The 15541-nt window shown below is 27.2% G+C and overlaps 3 protein-coding genes across 5 annotated transcripts in view; all 3 read right to left on the bottom strand.

Annotated features, from left to right (window-relative positions):
* Nucleotides 1-1293: 1293 nt before the first annotated feature.
* LOC136075094 (uncharacterized) lies at nucleotides 1294-1647 on the bottom strand. Its single transcript, XM_065787352.1, has one exon. It carries the CDS (start codon nucleotides 1645-1647, stop codon nucleotides 1294-1296), a length of 354 nt encoding a protein of 117 aa, XP_065643424.1.
* A 71-nt stretch (nucleotides 1648-1718) lies between these two features.
* Nucleotides 1719-3650, bottom strand: LOC136075093 (uncharacterized). The gene is made up of 3 exons (XM_065787343.1): nucleotides 3645-3650; nucleotides 3327-3557; nucleotides 1719-2957 (listed from the first exon to the last, which is right to left on the bottom strand). The coding sequence occupies exons 1-3, from the start codon at nucleotides 3648-3650 to the stop codon at nucleotides 1719-1721; spliced, it is 1476 nt and encodes a 491-aa protein (XP_065643415.1).
* A 2389-nt stretch (nucleotides 3651-6039) lies between these two features.
* Nucleotides 6040-15541, bottom strand: part of LOC136074980 (uncharacterized) — a 34164-nt gene continuing 24662 nt past the window's right edge. For 2 of the 3 annotated variants that reach the window (XM_065787155.1, XM_065787156.1), the window contains one exon: nucleotides 6040-8730. In XM_065787155.1, the coding sequence (XP_065643227.1) occupies nucleotides 6149-8730 (2582 nt within the window). In that variant the 3' untranslated portion in view covers nucleotides 6040-6148. Of the gene's footprint in view, nucleotides 8731-14878; nucleotides 15019-15131; nucleotides 15369-15541 lie in introns of all 3 variants that reach the window. The other variant, XM_065787157.1, reaches the window with a different exon arrangement.

Raw genomic sequence — 15541 nt, 5'->3', positions numbered from 1 at the left:
TCCTTTTTTTAAGTAAGTATATTTAAAAAGAAAACTGTTGGCATCAATTTATCTTGACCTTCCCCCCTCCCCCGTATTTTAAAATCAGACTCCCTCTCCCCCTATTTTGTTGACGTAATTCATAGACAGCCCCTAAACAAAAAATTTTAGAAAACTATTTTAAATTAAAAAAGCGTTTCTTTATATATTGGTTTAGAAATTAAAGATTTAAAAGTAATTTTTTTTGTGTTAAATATTTTTCGTTTTCAAAGTGGTTTAGCGCTCTTATTTGAGAATTTCAACTATTTTTTTATTTTGATATAAAGTTACCTAATTATTGCTATAAAATTTTATATAATATTTATTGATTTCTTTTAAAAGAAATAATGAAGAAAAGAAAACTTTCAAGTTGGGAGTTTAAACAAAAGCCTTGATTGAGCCTCAGAGGCTCTTGTGACAAAGTCTATAAAGATATTAATGAAAACTTTCAAAATTTTAGGAATTTTTGGCTGAATTTGATCCAGTTATGGAAATACACTTGTTGAGAGCAAAAAAAAACAAAATTTGTGCAATATCTGGCAAAAGATACTCAGAATAAAATTATTGACTTGATTGGCAAATTCATTAAATTCAAAATTTGCTCAAATGTCCAAAAGTCCGTGTATTTTCAATTCTTTTTGATTGTACACCAGATATCAGTCACCAGGGGCAAACGTCAATGCTGGTTCGATATGTCGATGTAGAGAATAAGAACAAAATTCACATTAATAAAAGTTTTCTTGGATTTCACTTAATTGAAGGTTCGACGAAACTTGAATTATCAAATGAGATTATTGACACTCAGGTAAAAAATAGTTTGTCAGTGAAAAACATACGAGGTCAGAGCTATGACAATGGTGCAAATTTGAAAGGTGTAACAAATGGTGTAGGGGAGACCGGGGCACGTTGGCCCGCTTTTTTTACCTTGATGTGTAACTTTTTAGCTTTTTGTTTTTTAGTTTATTTTTTTTTGGAAAAAGGTTGACTAGTCCTCAGACTATCCGGAAAAATTAATAAAAGTTCATAATAGCTTTTTAACACATTAAAAACTGTTTTTGTTAGGTCATATCGGCCAACCTACCCCGTTATCGGGGTAGGTTGGCCCAAAGATTGGGGCAGGTTGGCCCACATACAACTTATGGCAGATTTTGAAGTGAGAAAACGCTCATTGAGCAAAAACAACTTTATAACTTGATAAAACGAAATTGAAACAATTTTTAAACAATAAACTACAAAAAAAATAAGTAAAAACAAAATACAACAATAACATTTTAGTTAACAACAGTATAAACATTTATAATCTAATCCCTTTGCATCTTTTTCTACACAACTCACATGGGCCCAACGCTGACAGCTTGAACACTGTTTCCACACAGCACCTTGAAGGCTGTTTGAGAACGGTTTGAAGCAACTAAGACACAAGACATCTTCCTCATTACCATCTTTGTTTTTCTTGTTGCATTTTTCTTTTACAGGTTTACGGGCAAAAATCCTCCTCGTTTTAGAGTTACTTGGACCGGCTTCTTTGATAGAAAAAAGTTTTTTATTTTTTGAGCCCTTCTGTTTTTTTTCTTTTGCTGCTTTCTGTGCCTGTTGCAAGGCTTTTTTAACTGGCGTATCAGTTAACATAGCAGAAATTCGTTTCCGATTTCTGAGCTTATTTAAATTGTTTTTTCTCGGCTGAGCTTTTTCAAAAGGCCTCACAAGAGTTTAGAGTAGCACCTGATGTGCTGTCTAAATCTGGCAAAATTTCCTATCTTAGATTTTGATTCACTTGAATTAAATTTTTTGAATTTTTGTTTACAATCCACAGATGAAACTTCGTTGCTAGGTGTTTGTTTACAATCCCCAGCTGAAACTTCGTTTCTAGGTGTTTGTTTAGTGATGCTAAAATCCACAGATGACATTTTAGTGTTAGAGTCTGGTCTATCTGTTAAATATGATGGCAAAAAATCACTTTCTGGAAAAATATCTCTGTTAAATGGACAAATACCTGTTGCTTGGAAACCACTAATTATGTTCCTTGGATTCATAGCATTAGGAAGTGCTGTTTTTACTATACCAGGTATGTCATAGATAGTCATAGGTCGTTTGTTTACAGTAACCCATGCATCACATGCTGAGTTCACAAACTTTTTAAAAGGACCATAAACACTTCTATCTAATGGTTGTAATTTATGACCACAGTGTGCTGGAAAAGATAAAAGTGTGATACCATTTTCTTTACAAAAATCAAGTACTGCTGCATCAAGATGAGAGCTGTGGTTGTCAATCAATACCAGACAAGGGTGATCATTGGAACAACGTGCATGGATAGAAAAATGTTTGATATATTTAAGAAAGTTTGTCTCTGTCATCCATCCTGAAGAATGTGCTGATCTATCACATCCTATTGGTCCATCACAAATAAAGTGAGATTTAAAATAAACTCTGGGAAAGATAAAATATGGAGATATGCTATTGCCAATCGCACTAACCGCCAAAGCCATAGTCACTAATGCTCCTCTTTCTGCTGATGTTATACGACCTATCTGGCGAAAGCCTCTACGTGCAACAACACAATCAGGCCGCTGCACTGTTGTGATTCCAGTCTCATCAATGTTCCAAATGTCTGAAGCACTTAATTTTAACCTATTCAAAACATTGCTTAAGTTGTCAAAAAATAATTTTACATTATGTTTAATAAAACTTGTGCACCGAGCTAAACTTGTTGCTTGAGGAGAGCGAATAGAAAGCTTTGGATGCCTTTTTAAGAATCCGGAGAACCAATCACTACCAGCAGATTGAAGTTCTACCCATGAGTGAGGAATTTTCCTGCTACAAGCAACAGCATATGTATAAGCAAACCGTCGAACTTCTTTAGGAGAAAGACCATAGTAAATATCACTTGCTTTCATTAGGTATTCTTCAAGAAAAACTTCCTGCTCAGGTTCAAATACCTAAGGAAATATAAAATACATATTACCATTAGACGTAAACATTAAAATCATATTAAGTATCTGTCCCAGTCTCTAAAAAAATTCAAAATTTTTAATATATCAAAGCAGTATTTTATATTGAAGTATCTTATAAAATGTTTAAATAAATTACAGTACTAAACTATATTCAAATTTGTTGGAGAAAATATAAATACCTGAAATCTTTTGGCATAGCCAAACTTGTGCCAGGGTTTTTTTTTAATCTAATTTAGGTGATAAATCTCTCCCTATAGCTGCGTTATCAGGCGTATGTTCTGCATTAGGTTTATGTACTGTTGCAGTAACATCAAACTCAAGTTAATTATCATTGTTAGAATTTGAAAGAATAACTTGGCAATCAAGTTCTACTTCAGTTTGAACTGAAGTATTAGATGTAGATGGCAACCTTTTAGATATGCAAAATCTTCCTAGAGGCTTACGTGGTATATTAAATTCTCTACTAACTGCTCTAATTGATCTTTTATATTTTGTAACTTGTATCACTGCCAATAACATTGTTTCTTCTGACACTTTTCCACGTTGCGACTTGCAAATATAATTTCGTACTATTTTTAGGTAGGTCTAAAAAAAATGCAAAAACCAAAAGTACATTACTTTATTACATGTTTTATATTTAACTATTTCTTTTTTATTTAATTGTTTATTTACCTGCATACTTATATATTTAAAAAATTACATTTTATATTTTTCTTATTTAAAATATTTATTTACTTTTAATCATTAATAACTTACATAACTCATGCCATATTAAACTTATATATCTTATACAAATTTAAGTGTTAAGCATGAAAAGTTAAGTGCATTTTGTATAAAGTATTAAATTTATATATTTAAGTATAACTAGTTGTTAAGCATGAAAGTGTTAAGCATGAAAAGTTAAGTGCATTTTGTATAAAGTATTAAATTTATATATTTAAGTATAACTAGTATGTAAAAGTTTAAATATCAATCAGATATAATTACATACATAAGTTATATTATATGTTAAAAAATATATATAATAAAAATATATAAATATATACAATATTTAAGTTTAGACATATGTAAATCTAAGATAAAATTACATTTTATAATGAGATAATTTATTTAAATTTAAATCTTATGTATTCAACCCTCGGAATTAGGGTCGGCATTCGGCAATGCCGACCTAACTGCCGACCTGAAAGTGTTTAAGGTCGGCAAATTATTGCCGACCTCATTTTTCCTAATTCCGAGGGTTGTGCATTTCAGTGATATTTTCTTATAATCGACGTATAAAACCCAAAAAAACGTATAAAAACAAATGCCAATTTGTTTATGAGGCTAATTTCTGGTCTAATATGTTTTACAAGTTTTAATACTTTTATAACAAAAACAGTTTTTCCGTCACAAATTACCCGAATTATTTTAAAAATCTACGGGGCAAGTTGGCCACATGGCCAACGTGCCCCGGTTGCATTGGGCCAATCTGACCCATTGTCATGTTTAGAGTATGAACAACTTTCGCCTTAAACAGTCAACTAGTTTTGTGGAACATTATATACTAAAATAATCCATACACTATAACCTTTAAATATGGCATTTTAATAATGCTGTACTGTCAAACGTCAGTGAGTATAAACACGTTAAACAAGTTTTTCAAAATTTACTTTGATGTATGAAAAATTATTAAAACGGCATTACACACTCAAATATGGTCCGATAAATATGATTTTTTTTTGAAAAAAGGATTGAATTGCTAACAACCTTCACTTAGATTCCCAGCTAGTTAAAGCGTCTAGCCTTTGAATAAACTCGAATGGGCCAACCTACCCCGTGGGCCAACATGCCCCGGTCTCCCCTATAGCATTTAATGTGAAAATTTTAACTACTTATAATTATAATTCATGTTACATATGTTAGCTAATGTAACAGGATAAAGTGGAGAAGTTTTGATGTATAAAGCTATTTTATTGTTTATAGACATTAATTTCCTAATTATCCTTTCTCTTCGGGACGCCACAGGCCGCTAATTACTGCATTTTCGCTAAGTGTACTGATTCCTGTTATCACCACATAAAGTTGACTCAAAAGATACAAAGCAGCTATAATTTCACCGCTTACATATAAGAAAATCTTTAAGTATGCTCATATTACCAAGGTGCTCATATTGCCCTATTTTACCCTAAGTTAAAAATGGAAATACCCATATATATATATATATATATATATATATGTATATATATATATATATATATATATATATATATATATATATATATATATATATATATATATATATATATACACACACATATACGAAATTAACATACTGCAACACTTATACAGAATAAATATAAATGTCAGCATAATATGTCCATAATATAATGATATTTTTTAAACGAAATCAATCTCAAAACACGGCATGTTTAATAAAGACTCTTATTCGTGTAACCAATCTATTAAGATCACAATATTTTTATTGATATTAATTTTTTAAACGATGATAAATTTTATTTAACATCTATCTAATTTAAACTAATAAGAATAGAAGAATTAAATCATCATCACTTACGTAAAGAAAATTATTATCGTGAGAGTTACAATACAAATGTTTCATAATCCGTTTTAAACATTCAATACTATAATTCCTATGGGAATCGAATTCTTTGGTTCACGTTTTAAATATACTTTTAACAAATATATATATATATATATATATATATATATATATATATATATATATATATATATATATATATATATATATATATATATATATATATATATATATATATATACATATATATATATATATATATACATATATATATATATATATATCGCAATAACAAAATTTTTGCCTATAAAATACTTTAGACTTTTATAAATTAACTATTTAAATACCAATTTAAATACTTTAATTATTTGAGTAAATAACTAAAAATAGTAAAAACCTTAAATTAGTTTCATTTCTTAATTTATAATCAATAATAAATACAATTTATAACATGTAAATAAATGATAAATTAAATGAGCTTTCGTTTTATTTTAAAAAAATGCGCTATACGAATGATAACAAATATTAAAAAATTTTTTATAAGAATTGGGAACGGAGTTCTACAACTTTTATAGAAAAATGTCAATTATAAGTTAAGAATAACACTTTACATATAATAAAACTAAAATAATAATCAAATAATTGAACAACTTGTTTGCTGTTTTTCTTTATTTTTCAAACAGCTTGCGATATTATTTTTTGTTCTCATTGTATTTGGATGGTTGATACCTAAAATTTCAGTTTGTATTTTATCAACAGAATAATAAATTTCTAAAGCTTCGTTATATTTTCCCATAGCTTTCAAACAGTTTGCGATATTATTTTTTGTTGTCATTGTATCTGGATGGTTGATACCTAAAATTTCAGTTCGTATTTTATCAACAGAATAAAAAATTTCTAAAGCTTCGTTATATTTTCCCATAGCTTTCAAACAGTTTGCGATATTATTTTTTGTTGACATTGTAATCGGATGGTTGATACCTAAAATTTCAGTTCGTATTTTATCAACAGAATAAAAAATTTCTAAAGCTTCGTTATATTTTCCCATAGCTTTCAAACAGTTTGCGATATTATTTTTTGTTGACATTGTAATCGGATGGTTGATACCTAAAATTTCAGTTCGTATTTTATCAACAGAATAATAAATTTCTAAAGCTTCGTTATATTTTCCCATAGCGTACAAACAGTTTGCGATATTATTTTTTGTTGTCATTGTATCTGGATGGTTGATACCTAAAATTTCAGTTCGTATTTTATCAACAGAATAAAAAATTTCTAAAGCTTCGTTATATTTTCCCATAGCGTACAAACAGTTTGCGATATTATTTTTTGTTGACATTGTAATCGGATGGTTGATACCTAAAATTTCAGTTCGTATTTTATCAACAGAATAAAAAATTTCTAAAGCTTCGTTATATTTTCCCATAGCTTTCAAACAGTTTGCAATATTATTTTTTGTTGACATTGTAATCGGATGGTTGATCCCTAAAATTTCAGTTCGTATTTTATCAACAGAATAATAAATTTCTAAAGCTTCGTTATATTTTCCCATAGCGTACAAACAGTTTGCGATATTATTTTTTGTTGTCATTGTATCTGGATGGTTGATACCTAAAATTTCAGTTCGTATTTTATCAACAGAATAAAAAATTTCTAAAGCTTCGTTATATTTTCCCATAGCTTTCAAACAGTTTGCAATATTATTTTTTGTTGACATTGTAATCGGATGGTTGATACCTAAAATTTCAGTTCGTATTTTATCAACAGAATAATAAATTTCTAAAGCTTCGTTATATTTTCCCATAGCTTTCAAACAGTTTGCGATATTATTTTTTGTTGACATTGTATCTGGATGGTTGATACCTAAAATTTCAGTTTGTATTTTATCAACAGAATTATAAATTTCTAAAGCTTCGTTATATTTTCCCATATCGTTCAAACAGTTTGCGATATTATTTTTTGTATAAAGCGTAAATTCATTATTTTCGCCATAAGTTTCCGTATTAAAACTTTGAATACTTTTTAATATTTCGATTGCTTCTTCAAATAAACCTTTACATACTAATAATTTTATAATAGATTTCGTCATATTATGGAATGTTTTTGAAATTTTTATTCCGTTAGTGCGAAACATACAGATAAAATGGAAAACAATATAGTTTCCGTAATCCACGTGATCTTTTACTTCATTCAATTCAAATATAAATAAATTTTCAATTAAACTAAGATACGTATTTGTAGTTGAATTTCTATTTTGAAAACATCTACACGTCAGCTGTGTCAGTTCGTGCATTGAATATTTTTTATCATCAAAGTTTAGTAAAGAATAACTCATTAGTAACCCAACGGCTTCATCAATTACATATTCTTCGTTTATTTCCATTTGTTTTGAAATTTGGATTATAAACTGTTTACTTATGTTTTGATAGTCGCAATGAGATAAACAGTTTAATATTTTAAATGGAAAAGGTTTACTTTTTTCTAATTTTATTAAAACTAAGTTAATTGCTTTTATTGCAGACTTTGGTTCTTCTTCGGTTGGAAAGTTATTGTCTAATATTTCTGGTTTTGATCTATATCGATCTACGTATTTTTCTATCGAAATTCTATGAATATTTATATATTTTATTGCCTGAGTAATAGCGAACGGATGATAACCAAGTTCTTTAATTAGATTTCTTATATTTTCATCGGCGTGTTCTTTAATATTATTTTTTACATAAGCGAATGCTTCTTCTGAAGTGAAAACATCAACTAGCATTTTGTTTACGTTATGCGACCACGCTCTCCATTGGGAGGTAATCAACGTAAATGAATCCGGTTTTCTTGAAATATACATTGTCAGGTTTTTAACACTTTCATCGTCGACATTGTCAAAAATATACAATGTTTTTTTATTTTTATAATGGTTGTGAATTTTTTCAACAATCACTTCTATATTCAAATAATCACCTTTTGAGTCATGAATTTCGAATCCTAATATTTGACATTGGTTTCTCATTGAGGTTTGTAACTTTCCAAATGCTGCGTCTATCCAAACAAAGTTTTTGTAGAAGTTATAATAAATTTCGCAATACTTTCTTGCAATTTGTGTCTTCCCAACACCGGACATTCCATATAATATTAAAGTTGACTTGTTTGCTCCATGTAAAAAACGTCGAATTTCACAAAGTAGTTTTTCGCGTGAAAATAAATTTTCTGAAAACGGTTGAACTTCTAAAAATGAACGCATGGTTAGTTTATAAAAACTTGTTCTCTCAATTAAAATAAAATTAATATCGTTTATTTTAGTAAAAATTTTTTCAAACGTGACGCGTTATTTATTAGCGTAATAAGTCCAGTTTTAAAAAGTTTTAATATAAAAAAATTATAAAATTATACTACTTTTAAAAACGTTTTTGAATAAAGTATCATGTTACAGTATTTTTATATATTAAGGGAACGTTTTTGTGAACAAAACTTTGTAAACTTAACAATTTGAAAAACATCAAGTAATTACTCTAGAGAATTCAACCAAAAGAACGATGTTTTATTTTTAATTCAAATTTTACTAAATTTAAATTTTAACTGAGTTTTGGAGTTTCAAATTCATAAAAAAACCCACATTTTTTAAAGCTTGTTCTCTACCAACCCGTAATGCAAATGTTTGGACTTTCATAAAATTTCTATTTCTATTTTATGTTTGCTTGTTTGTTTCATTTTCGAGTTCTAAAATTTTGTACAAATTAGTTAATTAATAAATGTAATATTTATTTTTGAATTAAATTAAGGAAAAATAACCAAAGAAGTGGTACATTTAATTATCAGGTTAAAAGATTGCTTGCGCAGATTATGATAAATAACCTAAAAGCTATAGTCAATATTTCTATAAAACTGCAGGTATAATACCCAAAAAAGGTTTCTCGATTTACTTTCTGATCATTGTTTATAATCATTTGGAAAATGAAGTACAGATAGCTGATGCATTAGAATGATATCTATTAGTTTCTTCTTTGAGACTCTAAATAGAGAACTTCGCAAATCAAAGTTGAATTATATATCCAACATATCTAGATAAATTATTTTTGATGAACCTATTTCTTATAGTCATAAGTGATCACATACCCAACAAGCATTTTCCGTTTTTTCAATGTTAAAATTAGGTCAATATTTTGAAGCCATTTTTTTTAAAGTTCTACGTATTTTTCACGTCAAACCTCAGATGTTGATTAATTAACCGGATCTCAACCCAGGGCCGTGCACAGGATTTAGGGGCCCCGAGTATCCTTCAATTTGGTCCCCATTCTTTTCAAAAGGTAAAAAAAAAAAAAAAAAACCTTCTCAAACATTTTGATTATACTGCTGGTATATAAGTATAATTAAGTAGTCCAGCTTTTGTGTTTGACAATGTTATTTTTCTTGCTTGTTTTTAACAAACTCTTTAATCACATCATGAAGTCAATATTTTGAACTAATTGAGACCTATTACTTAAAATAGCAAGATCATTGGTTCGTTCTTGCGCAAAAATTTCTTGAAGAGCTTCAATTTATTGAATTAAAGAAACGCAGTCCAATCTCTACATTTTTTGAAAATTTCCCCCAGCCTTATTTCAGAAATTTCGATTAAAAAGCCGAATGAGACAAATGGTTTCTCTCCAAAGTTTGCCGAATGAATTTGCTTCATATGAAGCAATTCTTAAGTCAGTTCATTTTCAGTCTCGTCACATGAATATTTCTGCAAAAAATGGGAGCAGGCACTCTTGATTTCTGGTTCAAACAGTTTTTAATATTCCCACAAAAAAAAAGAATTTAGCAAAAATTTCTTGAATGGCTACGAGCAGTGAGTCCACCAATCACAGAATCAAAAATTTGATATAAAACGAATCCTCGAAATGTTGCCTCCTCTCCTCATTCTGTCTCTGTTGATTATATTTTAAATTTTTTATATAAACTTTATATTTTAAATTTTTTATATAAACTTTATATTTTAAATTTTTTATATAAACTTTATATTTTAAATTTTTTATTTAAACTTTCTATTTTAAATTTTTTATATAAACTTTATATTTTATATTTTTTATATAAACTTTATATTTTAAATTTTTTATATAAACTTTATATTTTAAATTTTTTATATGAACTTTATATTTTAAATTTTTTATATAAACTTTATATTTTAAATTTTATTATATAAACTTTATATTTTAAATTTTTTATATAAACTTTATATTTTAAATTTTTTATATAAACTTTATATTTTAAATTTTTTATTTAAACTTTATATAGAAAATTTAAAATAAGTTTAACAACCTTCAAAATTACAAATAACGGAGTGTAACTTAAACTGTGTATATCCATTTGCTTTATATGATAAACTAAGGGGTTAGTTCAACAATTGTTTCTATAATATAGCCTATATGACTTGTATATATTCTTGTATATTCTTCTATTTTAAACGTGAAATGTTGTAGTTTAGGATATAAATTTAAATCAGTTGTAAAATTTAAAATATCAACATATCTTTTGATGGTTATCATTATTTAGGTTAGTTGCAGCTATGTTTACATAGAGCTAGATTTAGATATTAATTTTAGACAGGTGGCATGCAATATCACACTGTAAGTTTCATCAGTTGTAAAATAAATCAGTTGTAAAATGTTTACTTGCATTTTTTTTATGTGTACTTATTTATGCTAGTTAGAGCAAAGTTTATATATTGATTATTATAATTTGTATATTTAAGTTTTATAATTTGCTATTTTAGACAAGTTTTTTTTTTTTTTTTGAAATTATTTATTTTGCCGTTTAAAAATGTTTACATTGCAAATACATTTATATAAACTATTGGCTGGAGCGAGAAGGAAGCGTATTCAGCCTTATCGCCGAGCCCAATTTAAAAAAAATAATAGCAATAAATTCTACATTACCGTAACGTAAAAATATATATAAGATAACAAATAGAAATGAAAACCGAAAATAACTAATATAATTAGAAATAAAATATATAGATATTTTTTTAAGAAGCGAAAATTACTTGAGGATAAGAGACAACAAGAAATGAAACTTCATAATTAATATAATCACTAGATAAATTATTAACATCATCAGTGATATTTTGTATGTATATATTTTTTTTATTTTAAATATTTTGTATTAATTTATATTAATCACTGATACAACTAAATCTATTTTTTATATGATTGTTTTTAGTTTAAAATAAACATTTAAAGTTGGATATATCCATGAATAACAATAATCGTTTTGATTCGTCCTTAAATTGCTCTAATGTAGTCTGTTTATTGTTAACAATATCTGGAAACTTTTTCCACAGATTAGGTCCGCGGTATTTAATTGAATAGGAAGTTAATTTTAATTTATATTGTGGAGCAAAAAAATTGTTATCTGAAAACTTTGTTGAGTATTTATGGTTAATTTTATTAAAATAAGATTGAAATATTTTTGGAGGTAATCCATTTTTTGTTATAAACATAAATAATAAAACTTGGTGTAAATTAAGTTTATACACATTTAAAACATTGAGCACACGCAGAAGTGGTTCGCAAGGAACACTTCTGTTGGCTCCAAATACTATTCTGCACGCATGTTTTTTTTGTTGTAGAGTTTCTTTAGCTTTGTATGGTTAGTACTACCCCACACAATATTACAATAAGACAAATAACTATGGATAAAGGCATAATACAAGGATTTTTCAGGGATGATATATTTAGAAAAGGTTTAGCCCTAAACATCATTGCAATATTTTTTGAGATTTTTTTTTCAATACTATTTATATGTAAATACCACTTTAAATTTTCATCCAATTTTACTCCAAAAAAATTTATGAATGATTCTCTTTTAATAAAAGTGTTATTAATTATAAGATCTGGTAATTTAAGAGGAATATTTTCAGATTTACTTACTTTATGAAAAAGTGTATATTTTGTTTTATCCGCATTTAGTGAAAGTTTATTACTTTCAAACCGCTTACTAACTTTACATAGCTGTTTGTTAACTATTTTAAAAAGTAATTTAACATCTCTGTGAGAAAAAAAAAGATTAGAATCATCAGCAAACAAAATTATGTCTAAAAGATTTGTTGATAAGTATAAATTGTTTATGTACAACAGGAATAAAGGGGGTCCTAAGATAAATCCCTGAGGAACCCCGCAAGATATAGAGTATGGAGTAGTATTTGTTTGATCATAGTATAAAAATTGCTTTCTGTTTGTCAGATAATCTTTGAACCAAAGTAAGTTTTTATTTTTCACTCCGTAATTTTCGAGTTTTGTTATTAGAATATAGTGATTTACGGCATCAAAAGCTTTGGACAGATCAATGAAAACTCCTAATGTAAAACAGTCATTATCTAAGGCGTTAGATATTTGATTGGAAATTTCAACTACTGCGTGTTCAGTAGAATGTTTATTTTTAAAGCCAAATTGTTTGCAATACAACATATCATTCTCAGTTAGATGATTATAAAGTCTGTGATACATTATTCTCTCTAGCAATTTTGAGAAACATAGTAATATTGATATAGGCCTGTAATTTAAAATATTTTACTTATCTCCGGATTTAAAAATTGGTGTAATACGGGCAAATTTTAACTTTTCAGGAACAATACCTGACTTTAATGAGAGATTGAAAATGTGAAATAAAGAAGGTTCAATGACGTCAAATACTGATTTTACAATACCGACACTAATTTTATCAAAACCTTTACTTTTTTTACTTTTAAGACTGCTAAAAGCAGTTCTCAACTCACTCAGTTTTAAATCAGTTTCATCCAAAAATTATCATAAGTTTTTTAGTATGAATCGAATGGAATGGAATTATTAAGAGTTTTTGAGGCCAAATTTGGGCCAATATTAACAAAGTAGTTCTTTAGTTCTTCAGCTATAACTGATTTTTCATAAACTAACTTTCCATTAATTAAACAATTTTTTTGGCAGAGTGCTTTTGTTGTAATTATTTTTTCCAATTAAATCCTTAATTACATTCCATATTTTTTGGTTTTTTCAAATATATTTTTATAATTTTTTTTTGAGGATTTTAGTAAACTTTTAGACATCCAGGGAGTTTGGAGCGACTTATTATTTATACTTTTTTTTATTTCTGGAAACGCTATTTCATATTGTTTGCAAAATTGATTAAGAAACAATTCATATGCATTATTAGCATCATTTGATTGCAGTACTAGATCCCAATCAACGCAATTTTGTAAACAAATTTTAAATTTTTTTAAAGAGTTTTCATTGATCTGTTGCCAAATTAAGGTGGATTTTGTGGAAATATTGTTTATTAAAAGGTTATTTGTAGCTAAGAATGTAGAAAAATGATCCGAAATATCGGTCTGTATTATACCTGTGTAAAGAGGATTATTATGAAAGTTGTTAGTTATGATGTTATCAAGAAGACCTATTTTTTATTCTTGTAGATTAGTTTATTGTTGGGATAAGGTTATTTTGTAGAAGAGTGTTTATAAAGTTCTTAGCATTAATATTTGAGGCATAGTTAATCAGGTTGATGTTAAAATCTCCGACCATATTAATATATTTTTTTTTAATTTATAATTTTGTTTAGAAATGTTTAAAGATGAGTTTTAAATTTTTTTAAGTTTCCAGTTGGCAGTCTATAAGTAGTTTTTATAGTTGTGTTTCATTGATGCAGAGATCGTTACGTAAGACAAAATTTATTGAATTGTGGATATAAATACAAACGCCCCCACCTGCATTTACTTTACGTGCTTGATGAATTGATATGTAATTAATTAGTTCAAATTCATAATTTGTTTACACAAAGATTTCTGTCAGACAAATAATTTTAAAATCGTGTTTAATTGTATCCAATAATATTTTTAAATTTTCAAAGTTTTTATTTAAACTTCGAATATTGATATTTAAAATTGAAAAAGTGTTTTTAGTTTTACTTAGATATTGTGATGATTCAGAAACTGAATAGAATTGACTTTCTAGCATTTTGTGACTAAAATAATTTAAATTAATGCCGTTATCATCGACGATGTCATTTTCATTTGAAGATTTAAATATGAAATTTTCCTCCATTTTTAAAAACAGTTTAAATTAAATATGCATAGTAATAATGAAAATAAAATTTCGTTAATTAATGACAAATATTATAAAACTTATTGCTTTTTTTTGCATCCCAATCGCGAATTATCAATTGATCGTAAGATAAGTTGGCAAGTATCGTAAGATAAATTGGCAATTTATCGTAAGATAAATTGGTAATTTATCGTAAGATAAATTGGTAATTTATTGTAAGATAAATTGGTAATTTATCGTAAGATAAATTGGTAATTTATCGTAAGATAAATTGGTAATTTATCGTAAGATAAATTGGCAAGATAAGAAGACAAACTTACCAGGCGCTCTTTCGATTTTCATTTTTTTCGTTAAATCTTTCCGGATTTGTGTCGTTTCAAAACAGAAGTCTTCGTTTATATAAACATTTTTCCTTTTAGGTTACTCGACTTCCTCAAAATTTCGACTTTATCTTTATAATCTAAAGGTTTTATTACTATTGTTCTTGGCATTTTAAATTCTTTGCTGCCAGTTCTATGGGCCCGTTCAATTTGACATTAGTAAAAGATAATATATATTCAAAAACTTTTTTACCTTTATTTCGCTTTCCTCCCAGCTTTCACCTTCATATTCATCGATTCCATCTACTCTTAAATTATTACGTCTCGACCGATCTTCTATCTCCCTTAATTTTTTTTTGTATGCGTATACTTTCTGAATTGTTTTCTTTACTGCAGACTTTTGCTTTCATAACTTTTTCATCAATTAGTTGTTCTTGAAAATTCAAACTAAGTTTTAAATCGTCGCTGTCCTTTTTTTACTTTTTCTAATCTGTCATTAAATATTTTTAAGTTTTCACTAATAATACGAATAAAAACTTTTTCTTGTTGCTTTAACATCAGTTCAAAATCTTTTTTGTAATCTTCAAACAATTTTGTTATTTCTAATATGGTAACTGTCATAATATATAAAAAATTATTTATTTTCTTTAGAAAAATAAATAT

This window comes from Hydra vulgaris, chromosome 01 (genome assembly GCF_038396675.1).
Source record: "Hydra vulgaris chromosome 01, alternate assembly HydraT2T_AEP".
NCBI classification, from domain to species: domain Eukaryota; kingdom Metazoa; phylum Cnidaria; class Hydrozoa; order Anthoathecata; family Hydridae; genus Hydra; species Hydra vulgaris.
This window is presented reverse-complemented; position numbering and strand designations above follow the sequence as displayed.

Excerpts from the sequence above, each read along its gene's own strand:
- LOC136075094 (XM_065787352.1), bottom strand. The coding sequence starts at position 1,647 with ATGTTAACTGATACGCCAGTTAAAAAAGCCTTGCAACAGGCACAGAAA.
- LOC136075093 (XM_065787343.1), bottom strand. Across the intron at positions 2,958-3,326 it reads AAGTAGAACTTGATTGCCAA|GTATTTGAACCTGAGCAGGA; the intron begins GTTATTCTTTCA and ends ATATTTCCTTAG.